General features: G+C 48.6%; 1 protein-coding gene across 1 annotated transcript in view; it reads left to right on the plus strand.

The window, feature by feature from the left end:
- RELL1 (RELT like 1) overlaps positions 1-13376 on the plus strand; it is a 74679-nt gene that overhangs the window by 45882 nt on the left and 15421 nt on the right. The window contains 1 exon segment of the mRNA XM_033959047.1: positions 4703-4777. Coding sequence (XP_033814938.1) covers positions 4703-4777 — 75 coding nt within the window.

Genomic DNA, 13376 nt, shown 5'->3' on the forward strand with positions numbered 1-13376 from the left:
AACAACTCCAGCCACTCTATCAATCCATACAATATAAAGCATACAATAATCCTAGATCAACTTGAGCACTGAAGAAAACAGGATCAGCCAGCAAGTTTTTTATGAACTGATCGCAGCTGGCCTCTGTCTGCACCCACCCGATGCCATTTTGGTGGGGAGGATGCCACTGATCGCTCCAACACTGTATCTCTGTCCTCTCCACAGCCCAGTGATTTAAGCAACTGTAGGGCTGCCACTTTTGATGAAACCCGATGAGAAGACCCTTTAGCTAAAAATTGCAAGCCGAAAGGGAAAGTCCATCGGTATCTGATCTGTTCCTCACGTAGCCTGTGAACAGATTTATGTTTCTAACTCTGCTCTTAGATACACTGGAATAATGACAATTTTACAAATATTTCCAATCAAATATTTATTAAAATTAACAGAATAATCTTGTTTCAAAAGGCATTTGTACAATGGAGACACATTACAGTTGGATAGTATAAATGCAGCTTCTCTGACTGACGGCCTCAAAAAACTATTTTGCTGCGTTTACTTATATACCTAATATATGATGACATTCCTCTACCTGCATATCATTGGTCAAGAATACTTGATACCATATAAGGCGCTTGCATGCATATTGGGGAGTGTCTTCACCCTCACAAAAGAATTCCTAAAAGTTACATTTTAATCCTAGCTTACATAATAAAGAAAAATACAGAAGTAAACAATATATTATATTCTCACAAAGGAAAATCCATGCACACAGTTTTAAATCATTCACTTAAAAGTCAAACTACTGCTCCCATGTTACTGAGTGATTTTGCAGCGTGCACTGAGAGATCCTTTGTTTCCCAGTGAAAAAAGAAGGAGTGGCTAGCCCACTCTAAAAAAATCTACTTTTTCCTATAATCCTCCAATACATTTTTGAGGTAAATATATTCTAATTTAGACCTTTAAATGAAACTTCCTACATATGTAAGTACTATTTGTATTTTAATAGCTCACTAAAATTTAATTCATCATATATGCATCTGCAAAAAAGGAGAGGGCCTCATGGAATGTGATCTCTATAACCCAGAGTAAGAAGAAAAAGTCCATCTCTATAGCAACCAGGTCAAAGGCCAAACCTTATCTGCCAGTGTCGAGTCTTTGAGCCATTGTGGCATATCTACTAATAAAGTGACTTTTTGAACCATATACTAGTGCTGCCCGATTCACGATTCGAATCGGTTCACCGATTCACTTCGGGTGAATCGATTCGAATCGATTCAAAACAAAAAAAACCCCGGCTTCCCAATTCGCCTGACCCTCCCCCTCGCCCTCTAAAGCAGGAGTGGCAGCTGCTGCACCTGCTTTAGAAGGCGAGGGGGGGAGGGTCAGTTGGGAAGTGATGCTGTCGGCTTCCCCCACCCTCCCTAGCGTCTGGCTTCCAGCTCCCACCCCCTCGGCCTTCTGTTCCCCCACCCGGTCTCCCCGCACTGTTTACCTTCCAGCTGGAACAGCCTTCAAACAAGATCGCGGTGTTAGCGATCTTAGTACTGCTTCGGAGCTGATTCCTCCGTCGCGGTCCCGCCCCTCCTCTGACGTCAGAGGAGGGGCGGGACCGCGACGAAGGAACCAGCTCCGAAGGTAAACAGTGTGGGGAGGCCAGGGAGGTTGAAGCCGGACACCGGGGGGGGGGGGGAGTGAGCAGTCCTTCGGAGTGGGACAGGCAGACAGGCCTTCAAAGAGGGGTGGACAGGCCTTCAGGGGTGGGATAGGCTTTCAAGGGGGGAGGCAGGCCTTTTAAAGGGGGGACAGGTCTTCAAGTGGGGGACAGGTCTTTAGGGGTGGGATAGGCTTTCAAGGGGGGAAAAGCCTTCAAGGGGGGAGAGGCAGGCCTTCAGTGGTAGGATAGGCCTTCAAGGAGGGGACAAGCCTTCAAGGGGGGGAGGCAGGCCTTCAAAGGGGGACAGGTCTTCAAGGGGGGGACAGGCAGGCCTTCAGGAGTGGGATGCAGACCTTTAAGGGGGGGACAAGCCTTCAAGGGGGAAACAGGCCTTCAGGGATGGTGGCACAGGCCTTTAGCGGTGGGGTGCAGGCCTTCAAGGGGGGACAAACCTTCAGGGGAGGGGGGCCCTGGTATAGAAGTACACGGAGGGAGGGAAGGGGGGGGTTCAAAGAGATGTGCATATGCCGGACTTTGGGGAGGAAGAAATGGGTCTGAAAATAGAGGAGAGGAAAAGAAGGAGAGAGATGATGGACAATGGGATTTAGGGAGGGAAGGAACAGAAAGGTAGAGAAGTTGGATGCAAGGGATGGTGTAGAGGGGGGGGATAGAGATACTGGATAGGAGGGTAGTTGGGAAAAGAAAGGGAGAGATGGTAGACCCTGGGGTGGTGGGGAAGGAAAGAGAGATGCTGGATGAAAGGGTAGTTAAGAAAAGGTGGATCTGTGGAGGGAGACGAAAAAAAGGAAAGATGCCAGACCTCCTGGGGAGGGAAGAGAAACCGAAGGGGAGGGCAGAGATGGAAGATGGATGGTTAGCAGGGAGAAAGAAGAAAGAAGGAGTCCCTGGCAAGCAAGTTATCAGAAGACAACCAGAGCCTGAGACCAACAAAATTTGAATAATGACAAGACAACAAAAGGTAGAAAAACCAATTTTATTTTCTGTTTTGTGATTACAATATGTCAGATTTGAAATGTGTATCCTGCCAGAGCTGGTGTTAGACCGCAAACGTGAGCTAGGATTTAACAGAGAGAGGAAAAGTCTTTTTTGTTTGTTTATTTTGTTTACACCACAGCGTCAGTGTGGTTAGGAGAAGGCAAAGGGGGTGAAGAGGCTGTAAAATAAACCCACCAGGATGTTTGAAAATAAAAAACAACAAACCACCCAATTGGGCAGGAAAATCGAATTGAATCAAATCGAAAAACCAATTCAATAGGCTGAATTAAATTGAATCGAATTTTTTTTTCTTGAATTGGGCAGCACCACCATATACCCTTCCTTGACATCTTATTCTCACGACTCCTTTGTTGTGTGCACCACCTCCACGACTCCTTTGTTTCTGCACCACCTCCACACAATTCTGGTATTCTGGAAGATCAGGGAGACCACGGAATGTAAGGTTCTGCCTTCTACTTCGGTTTTCCAGATCCTCGATTCTGTTTAACAATTCAGTCTAATGAAGCTGATCACATTTCACCCCTACTGACTGAAGCTGGTCTGCCATTGCCTCAGCACATTGTTCTACCTCCTCGATTCTCTGGCCCAGCCCTGATATGTCCGACTTTAACTCAGAGTGCAGGGCAGCAAAATCCTCTCTCAATGCCACTATATCTGCTTTTAAGTCCTGAAACCAGCCCCGAATTGCTTCTATACAGGGAGGGGAAGCCGACAGCGCTTGCAGATCTGATTCCAGCGGTGTACCATCCTCAAGCGCCGCTTGAGCTAGCGGCATGTTGCCACCTTCTCGGCGAGCCGTGCCTGCTCCCGCATACACAAAGTCCTTGAGATTGGGAAGCTTTTTTTTTTTTTTTTTTGCTTATCACCAAACTAGACGGTACCAGCTCTCAGATTATGCTCAAAATCAAGTTGTAGCAGTGAAGTTAACAGCGGATGCATAAAGATTCCCTCCAGTCAGTGGGGAGCCGTGGGCTTAAGCAGCCATTCGGCTCAATGACGTCACTTCCTCCCTTCATCATAAAAAAAAAAAAATCTGAATCATTCAATATCCTTCCACTGGTGTCTTTAAGCACCCCCAGTTGCTTTTTACAGGTGGAAGAGTCCTTTTATAGACTTGTATGGTGGTTTAAGCAAGTGACTTGCATGTGTCCTGTAGTATGGCAGGGGCAGAGCAGGCACAGACTTGTGATCTATCCATATAATTTTTATTAAATTCATGATTATACTTGTAAAATACATGCATACTTTTTCTTAGCTTCAGAGTAGGTGTAAATGTGTGTGTTGGCATTTATGCATCACCTAGGGGCTAGTTCTCAAATTTTGTGTATGACGAGTTTTAACAAGGGTTATAGTTAATTAAGCTTGCATATTTGATGAAACGTTTACAGTGATGGAAGTGTCACTAATAAAGTAGCCATACACCATTTTGAATATATGTTGTAAACAGCAAGGATGTTTATATAGGAGCTCTTCACCCCATGGTCTTTACTGCCAACATTTGTCATTAATATCATCAATTCATTGATTTGTTCCCTAGTACTTATCTCCTATGTGATTTAGTTGAAATTTAAAATTTTAAAAAAAGTTTGTAGGAACTGAGCCATGTGGTACACCTCATGCATTAAAGCAGCAAGGAGTTTCTCTCTCTCAGACTGGAGTAGGGAAATTTCTCACAATGTCCAGTTCTAATGCCTTGAGAGAGAAAAATTCCATAGTCCTTTTTTTTTTTTTTTTTTTTTGCTGCTTTGAATTCTGAGTCTCGGCAAAAAGTGTTCCCTTGGGGCCCAGACCCTAGAGGATAGAGCAGCAGAACCTGGGAAGAGGGTTTTTATTTTTCCTTTGGTTATGAGAGCATTTAGGATGAGTGAGCATAAGGGAGATATGAATACTGAGGATGTGTTGAAGTGTGTCCTCTTGCCATAGATTAGAGATGGTATAGACATTGATTTTATTGCCCAGGGAATCTGAAATTTAATTATGGCTTTCTAAAACAAAAAATGCCAGTTTATTAAACATTTCTAATTCTGAATTGTAATTAATTTATTTTCACAGAACTACGTGAAAGTATAGGAGACGCTAACAATGACACTGTGGGACAAATTGTAAATTACATTATGAAAAATGAAGGTATGTTTCTATTTTTATTTCTATTTTTTTTTAGAGATTATTATTTGGACTCATAAATGATGGAGTAGATTTTTAAAAGTACTTGTCTGGTTAGTAGGTACTGGTAACCGAATAAGTATTAGTAAGAGGGATAACCAAATAATGCTAAATATTTTTCTAATCTCCTTGGCCCTCCCTAGGCAGTGCCAGGGCAATCTGTGGGTGGAATTGGAGGTTATTCAGTTAGCGACCACATTCAGACCACTAACTTCATAATGTTTTGCTGTCCTAACATCATCTGGTTAGTGGTCAGTGTATGCACTTCCAGGTTTGTGCCAAAGTTGGATATTCGGTGCTGGTTAGTGTTTGGGTATGTTGGCTTCATTTTAATTGTTGACCAAGTCATAAAACTGAAGGGAAAAAGTAAATTTTAGCAATAACTGGATATGTGGATAATATATCAATAACCTTGTTGTGGAAAAATGTAAAACAGCATGAGAACTGCTGTAATTACAAAAATAAACTGTATCACATTTGTGGGGTCCCAGCATCGACCATGTTTTGTTTTCTGTCTCAGAGAAGCCCCAAAAAGGTCTTTATATGAAAAGGGCAGGGTCCCTATAAATCAAACACAATCAGAAATGTAAGCACAAAAACTAAATAAGTGCAAAAGCCTTAAATACTTCAAAGATTTGTTTTGAGGCTGTCTGTTTAGCATGCTTAACTTTAAAGCAGGGATCTCAAAGTCCCTCCTTGAGGGCTGCAATCCAGTCAGGTTTTCAGGATTTCCCCAATGTGCACACACAGATCTCATGCATATTCATTGCGGAAATCCTGAAAACCCGACTGGATTGCGGCCCTCAAGGAAGGACTTTGAGACCTCTGCTTTAAAATATTTAAGGTTTTTGCACTTACAGTGGTACCTTGGATTACGAGCATAATCCGTTCCAGGAGCATACTCGTAATCCAAAATGCTCGTTTATCAAAGCAAAGTTCCCCATAGAAAATAGTGGCAACACCGACGATTCGTTCCAGAACCCAGGGTCTGTACTTGTCAGGTGCCGGGTGCTGCAGCGCCGTCTCCTCTGTCCGCCTCCTACGTCCGTCATCCGAAGAATAACCCCACAGTGCCTCTTCGGGGGGGGGAAGGGGGAGGAGGGGTACCTCTAATGTCCGCCAGCCGCCGGAGAACCCCGCAGTGCTGTTTCAGAGGGATACCTCCTCCATCCGCCAGCCAGCCCCCACCCGAGCCCATGCAGCCGAGCGCTGCCCCGCCTGCACGCCACGCATGACACGCACAACACCAATGACTGACGCTGTGCGTGTCACACATAACGCGCAGGTGGGATGGCACCCGGCCGCGCAGGCCCAGACAGAGGTCCTCCAACCTGCGGAAGGCACCTGACGTGGAAGGCTGGCCGGAAGACGGAAGAGGAATCGGCTGTAAGTGTTCGTTTATCAGGGTAGTGCTCGGTTTGCGAGTCAAAAGTTTGCTGAGTGTTTTGCTCGTCTTGCAAAACACTCGCAAACCGAGGTTCCACTGTATTTAGTTTTTGTGCTTACGTGTTTTATTTATTTGATTAGTTTTCTATCCTGTTTTCCCCAAAGAGCTCAGAATGGGTTACAGGTTAACATACATAATATACAATTGACAAGTTACAATTTAGCAATGTTACTTACCGTAACAGTTGTTATCCAGGGACAGCAGGCAGCTATTCTCACTAGTGGGTGACGTCATCCGACGGAGCCCTGATGCTACTAGCATACTTGCTTGTAGAAACTTTAGAAGTTTCGAGTCGCCCACACCACGCATGCGCGAGTGCCTTCCCACCCGATGCACCGGGCGTGTCTCCTCAGTTCAGATAGCTAGCAGAGAAGCCAACCCAGGGGAGGTGGGTGGGACATGAGAATAGCTGCCTGCTGTCCCTGGATTACAACTGTTACGGTAAGTAACATTGCTTTATCCCAGGACAAGCAGGCAGGTATTCTCACTAGTGGGTGACTTCCAAGCTAACCCAAATGGGATGGTGGAAGAGTTGACAACTTAGGAGAAGAAATTTTGTAATACTGTTTGGCCAAACTGTCCATCCCGTCTGGAGAAAGTATCCAGACAATAATGAGAAATGAAGTTATCCCAGGACAAGCAGGCAGCATATTCTCACATGTGGGTGACGTCATCCACGGAGCCCCGATGCGGACAGCTTTTCAAGCAAACTTGATTGAAGATTTCAAGTTTGCTAGTGCTGCACCACGCATGTGTGTGCCTTCCTGATCCACTAGAGGGCGCATCCCCTCCTCATGGTCTTCAGTTCTTAGTTTTCCGCGGAGCCAGAAAGCCCTGTCTCTCTTCTCTGCGTTCTTATAAGTGCCTTTCTAGCACCGCGGCTTCTTTATTTTGTTAGGGAGTCGCTGTGCGTTTGTTGATTGATCGTGTATTTCTTTGTTTAAAAAAAAAAGGACTTTTTATTGTGTTTCTGCTGGTTCCACCGGCAGGCCCTTCTTGGGCCTCAGCCATGCGGCTAGGCCTCATTTGGCTGCAGCTGTATTTTCTTCTTCCCTGGCCTCTCTCTGGGCTCACCTCGTGTGAGCAGGATGGCCAGGACCATTTTTCCTTCGTTGGAATCGGACTGAGTAGCTTCGATCCCCGGTAAGTGTTCTTTCTTTCTTTCTGTTCTTCTAGCTGCGTTACCTCGGTAATGCCACCGGCTGAGTCTCGGGCGTTCCAGGCATCGAGTGCAGTCGTGCCCGCCTCTACGAGACCTTCGAAGCGTGCCTCCTTTCATGGGAATACTCATCTCGAGGTTGCCCTTTATGGAGCGCACTGCTGCACCTTTATTACCAGTTTCATTAGTACGGTGCCGACTTCTGAACCTCGATGTTCCTCGACGTCGACTGGGGCTTCGTGCCTCGACGTCGACTGCGGCCCTGTGCCTCGACGTCGACTGCGGCCCTGTGCCTCGACGTCGACTGCGGCCCTGTGCCTCGACGTCGACTGCGGCCCTGTGCCTCGACGTCGACTGCGGCCCTGTGCCTCGACGTCGACTGAGGCCCTGTGCCTCGACATAGGAGGCGGCTTGGTGCCTTGACGTCGTCTAAGGCTTTGTGCTTCGACTTTCTGCCTCGATGTCAACTGGGGCTTGGTGTCTCGATGTCGACTGAGGCTGGGTGTCTCGACGTCGACGGATCCTTTCTACCTTCGACGTCGGCTGCGGCCGTGTGCTCCGCGTCACTTGACGCTTGTGCTTCAACGGCGCCTGAGGCTTGTGCCTCGACGTCGACTGAGGCTGGGGGCCTCATTGTCGGCTGGAGATCTGTGCCTCATCGTTGCCGAGGCTTCGTGTCTCGCCGTCGACTGGAGCTTTGTGACTTGACGTCGCTTGGGGCTTTGCCCTTTGGTTGGCGGTGGCCTTGTGTCTCGATGTCGACTGTGGCTTGGTGCCGCAATGTCGCTGGGGGCTTTATATCTCGGCAGCGGCTGAGGCTTTGGGCCTCGGCGTCGACTGCGGGTTTGCGCCCCGTTATCGACGGGGGCTTCGTGTCTCGACGTCGTCTGGGGCTCTGTGCCTCGGCGTCTCCGGCTCCTGTTCGAAAGGGTTCCCCGCTTTCTCTTCGGTTCATTCCGGGCAGCGTGACGGAATCTTGTAGTATGGAGTTTGGTTGCCTGGAGGAGACTCTCTCCCTGCTCCGGCTCTATTGCTCCTGCCATGCGTTATCTCGCTTGGTGCAGAGTGTGGCTGAGGATCCGAACCTCCAGGATCGTCTCGCCACTTTTACTTGCGTGAGTTCTGCGCTTCTTGAGGCCTCTCTTGCGGTGGCCACTAACCGCCTCTCAGAACTCGACCGGTCCTTCGCCTATTGGGACGCCTTCAGTTGAATCCCGTCTACCTTGGTGGTTTGGACTCCTTCTCCGGAGGGGCCCTCCGGATACCTTTCTTGTGTTCTCGGCCTCCTTCGCAGCAGCCGCAATAGCTGCAGCAGCGCCGGGTTATGGTCCAGTCGCCGACTTCGGCAACTCCTGGCCGTCTTTTTGACTATTCTCGCATAGCCTCCGGGCTGCTCTCCTTCTGGGATTCCTCCCCTCCCTTCGGGAGGGGTGTCTCCGTGTCTACGCACCGGGAGTATAGCCTCGCTTCTGTCGGTTGGGCATTCCCATCCTCCCATCTGCGTCTGGTCCAGGCCCTTCGTGACCTGCACTAGTTCTAGTCCGGGAGTGGTTCAGACTCTGCCCGCCCCAGTCTCGGGAGTCCGTCGGGGCGGACCTGGACCCAGTTTGTCTGCGCTCCTTCTTGTCTCGACCTCAGGGGGTGGCCCTTGTTTGTTTATGCCGGAAGGTGGCCCCTCTGTCCTCGGTCCGCCTCCGGTCTTTTCTGCCTCGGCAGGCCGCCTGTCTGCGCTTGAGTCAGCTGGTGTCTCCGCAGTCTTCGGCCTCGGCCGAGCTGATGTTGATCCTTTTGGGATCATGGGTCTCCACGGTTCATGTCCCGATGTTCGCCTGGTTTCATCTTCGTGTTCCCCGCTGGACCCGAGCATCTCATTGGTGGCAGGATCGGGATTCCGCTTCCAAGCACATTGTGGTGCCTCCCTCCTTGACAAGCTTGTTTCATTGGTGTGCCACCTCTTCGTATCCCCGCATCAGAAGGTTCTGCCGATGGACTCCTCGGCATAGGCTTAGGGGTGCACCTCGACGGCCTTCGGACTCAGGGTCTTTGGTCGGGTGCGGGCCGTCACAGCCGCATCAATCTGCTGGAGCTCCGGGCCATTTATAATGCCGGGGTGGATTTTCATTCTTGGTTGCAAGATTGCGGGGTCCTGGTGCGTCCCGACATCCCGGTGGCGATGTATTCTGTGACCAAGCCAGGGTGTACAGGTTCCCTGTTACTTTGCGGGGGAGCCCTTCGTCATTGGCAGGGGGCGTTACACCACTACTTATTTCTTTGGGCGGTGTATTTCCGGGGCGAGCAGCATTGTCTGGTGGACACGTTGAGTCGTCCTTCTCAGCCGCATGAATGGTCGCTCCATTCTCAGACTCTGCGGCATGAGGTTGTTCGGTGGGGAACCCCACAGGTAGTTCTGTTCGCTTCGCCCCTCACTCACTGGTTGCCTCGATATTGCTCGAGGATGTTCTCCCGGATTCGCATCGAGGTGGATGCTTTCCTTCTCGATTGGATGGGCAGGTTCCTCTATGCGTTCCCTCCCTTTACTCTGATTCTCAGATCTTTGATGCACCTGGCTGCGCCACCATGATCTTGCTGGCTTCTCTGTGGCCCTGACAGCTGTGGTTCTCCCTGCTCCTTCAGCATGTCAGGGAGCCTCTGCTTCTACCTATGTTCCCTTCTCTGCTGTCTCAGTGTTGAGGTTTCTGTTGCCTCCCAATCTGCAGTCTCTACACTTATCAGCTTGGTTCCTCGCAACGTGCCTCCCTCCTTCTGTTTCTCTCAGTCGGTGGGGATATTCTCGAGGCTTCTCGTATGGGCTCCACTCGGCAATGCTTTTCCCAGAAATGCTCCTGATTTGCTGCGTGGTGTGCTAAGCACTGCATGGATCCACTCTCTGCCTCCTTCCCTTCAGTGCTGGATTTTCTGTTCCACTTGTCTCGGTCTGGTCTCAAATCGACATCTATCCGAGTCCACCTCTGTGCGATTGCTGCCTGTCCTTGGCCGCTGGATGGGAAGCTGCTCTCCGTCCATCCGACGGTTTCCCGCTTTCTGAAGGGTCTCTTCAATGTTCATCCTCCGCTCAAGCCCCCTCCGGTAGTTTGGGATCTTAGGGTGGTCCTGGCTCAATTGGTGAAACCTCCGTTTGAACCCATTGATAACACTCTTTTGATCTGTTTCACCTGGCGGGTGGTATTCCTGGTTGGTCTCACGTCTGTTCGTAGAGTCTGTGAGCTGCAACCTCTGGTTGCGGACCCGTCTTCTGCTGTATTTTATCAGGACGCAGTGGTCCTGCGTACTCATTACAAGTTCTTGCCCAAGAAGGTTTCGGACTTTAATCTCAATCGTTCCATTGTTCTTCCGGTCTTTTTTCCGAAGCCCCACTCTCATCCTGGCGTGGTGGCGCTTCATACGATTGACTGTAAGAGGGCGTTGGCTTTTTATCTTCAACGCACTCAGTCTCATCGGACGGTTCCTCAATTGTTTTTGTCCTTCGACCCTACTCGGGTGGGACGCCCTGTTTCCCAGCGCACCTCGTCCAACTGGTTGGCTGCTGGTTTGCTACGCTCAGGCTGGTCTCGCGCTGCATGGTCGAGTCCCGGGACATAGAGTCCGAGCGATGGCAGCTTCTGTAGCTTTCCTCAGGTCAACGCCTATCGAGGAGATTTGCAAGGCTGCCACTTGGTCTTCGGTTCATTCTTTCACCTCCCACTACTGTCTGGATACTCTGTCCAGGAGCGACGGCCGGTTTGGCCAGTCGGTTTTGCGTAATCTGTTTTCTTGAATTGCCAACTTCCCTCCGTCCCTTTTTGGTTAGCTTGGAGGTCACCCACATGTGAGAATATGCTGCCTGCTTGTCCTGGGATAAAGCACAGTTACTTACCGTAACAGGTGTTATCCAGGGACAGCAGGCAGATATTCTCACAACCCGCCCGCCTCCCCAAGGTTGGCTTCTTTGCTAGCTATCTAAACTGAAGACCATGAGGAGGGGATGCACCCTCTAGTGGATCAGGAAGGCACACACATGCGTGGTGCAGCACTAGCAAACTTGAAAAGTTTGCTTGAAAAGCTGTCCGCATCGGGGCTCCGTGGATGACGTCACCCACATGTGAGAATATCTGCCTGCTGTCCCTGGATAACACCTGTTACGGTAAGTAACTGTGCTGTATGAACCGAGGACCAAGTAGCAGCCTTACAAATCTCCTCAATCGGTGTCGATCTGAAGAAGGCTACAGAGGCTGCCATTGCTCTGACCTTATGGGCTGTGACTTTACTGTGAAGGGGTAATCCAGCCTGGGCATAGCAGAAAGAGATGGTGCGCTTAGAGATAGGGCATCCCAACTTGTTCAGATCAAAGGAGATGAAAAGTTGAGGAGCAGTGCTGTGTGGCTTGGTGCGTTCCAGGTAGAAAGCCAAAGGACGCTTACAGTCCAGAGTATGGAGAGCAGATTCTCCAGGGTGAGAATGAGGCTTTGGAAAAAACACTGGAAGAACAATGGATTGATTCAGATGAAATTCCGAGACCATTTTGGGGAGGAATTTGGGATGGGTGCAAAGGGACCACCTTGTCATGATGAAATACTGTAAAAGGAGGATCCGCAACCAAAGTTTGAAGCTCACTGACTCGACGAGCAGAAGTGAGGGCAATGAGAAACACCACTTTCCAAGTGAGATACTTCAGAGGAACCTTGTTAAGAGGTTCAAAAGGAGGCTTCATAAGCTGAGAAAGAACAACATTGAGGTCCCAAACCACTGGAGGCGGTTTGAGGGGAGGGTTGACATGAAAAAGTCCTTTCATGAGCAGAAAGAGGTTTCCCCTGGAAAGCAGCAATCACACTCAAATGAACTCGGATCGATGCAGACTTGAGACCAGAATGCGATAAGCGCAAAAGATAGTCCAACACAGAGGATAAGGAGACGTGTTGAGGCTCCTTATGACGAGAAAAACACCATGCAGAAAATCTAGTCCATTTTTGGGAATAGCATTGTTTGGTAGCAGGCTTCCGTGAGGCTTCTAAAACATCCCTCACAGCTTGGGAAAACTGAAGGGAGGTTACGTTGAAAGGAACCAAGCTGTCAGGCGTAGCGACTGCAGATTGGGATGAAGCAGAGATCCCTATTGCTGCGTAAGCAGTTGAAAAACAATAAAATCAACGAATCTGAAGAAAAGAACCCAAAACCGCGGACTTAGAAGGCACAAGGGAAGTTACTTCGCGCAGAGAGTCGAAGACAGACTTCTCGGCTCCGCGGAAAAGTAAGAACTGAGGAGACACGCCCGGTGCATCGGGCGGGAAGGCACTCGAAACTTCTAAAGTTTCTACAAGCAAGTATGCTTGTGAGACATCCGCATCGGGGCTCCGTCGGATGATGTCACCCACTAGTGAGAATAGCTGCCTGCTTGTCCTGGGATAAACTATAGTTACAGTACAAGTTTTGATGTAAGTTTTAACTTTAACTGGATGCAAACAGGTTAAATTTGCCATAGTTACAGTTCAAGATGTTTCAATACAAGTTTTATCCTAACATGACATATACCGAGGATCTAGTACCCATATACATTTCTTTTTGTCCATCGGTCATGGCAGGACAGTTAGGCAATTGCGTTTGATTTATAGGGACCCTACCTTTTAGATGTAAAGACCTTTTGGGGGATTTCCTGAGGCAGAAAATGAAACATGGTCGATGTTGGACCCCCAAAAATGTGATACATTTAAGATAAGTTGCACTTTTTTAGTTTATTTTGATGAATGACTGCACGTTATTTTTCAACTAAAATTCAAATTATGCAATGATTGGTTGGTGAAGCTTTAATATGAGATAAACATCTCACACGGTCTCCGAGCAATTTTTTAACACACTGATACAATAGTTTTGTGTGAATGAATTTAAACAAGAAGCCATGGTGAAAGTTGATTGAAACCCAGCCCTGATGCAGAGTGCGAAACATGCATGTCGGCATGGGGTTT

The sequence above is a fragment of the Geotrypetes seraphini genome, chromosome 1 (genome assembly GCF_902459505.1).
Source record: "Geotrypetes seraphini chromosome 1, aGeoSer1.1, whole genome shotgun sequence".
NCBI classification, from domain to species: Eukaryota; Metazoa; Chordata; class Amphibia; order Gymnophiona; family Dermophiidae; genus Geotrypetes; species Geotrypetes seraphini.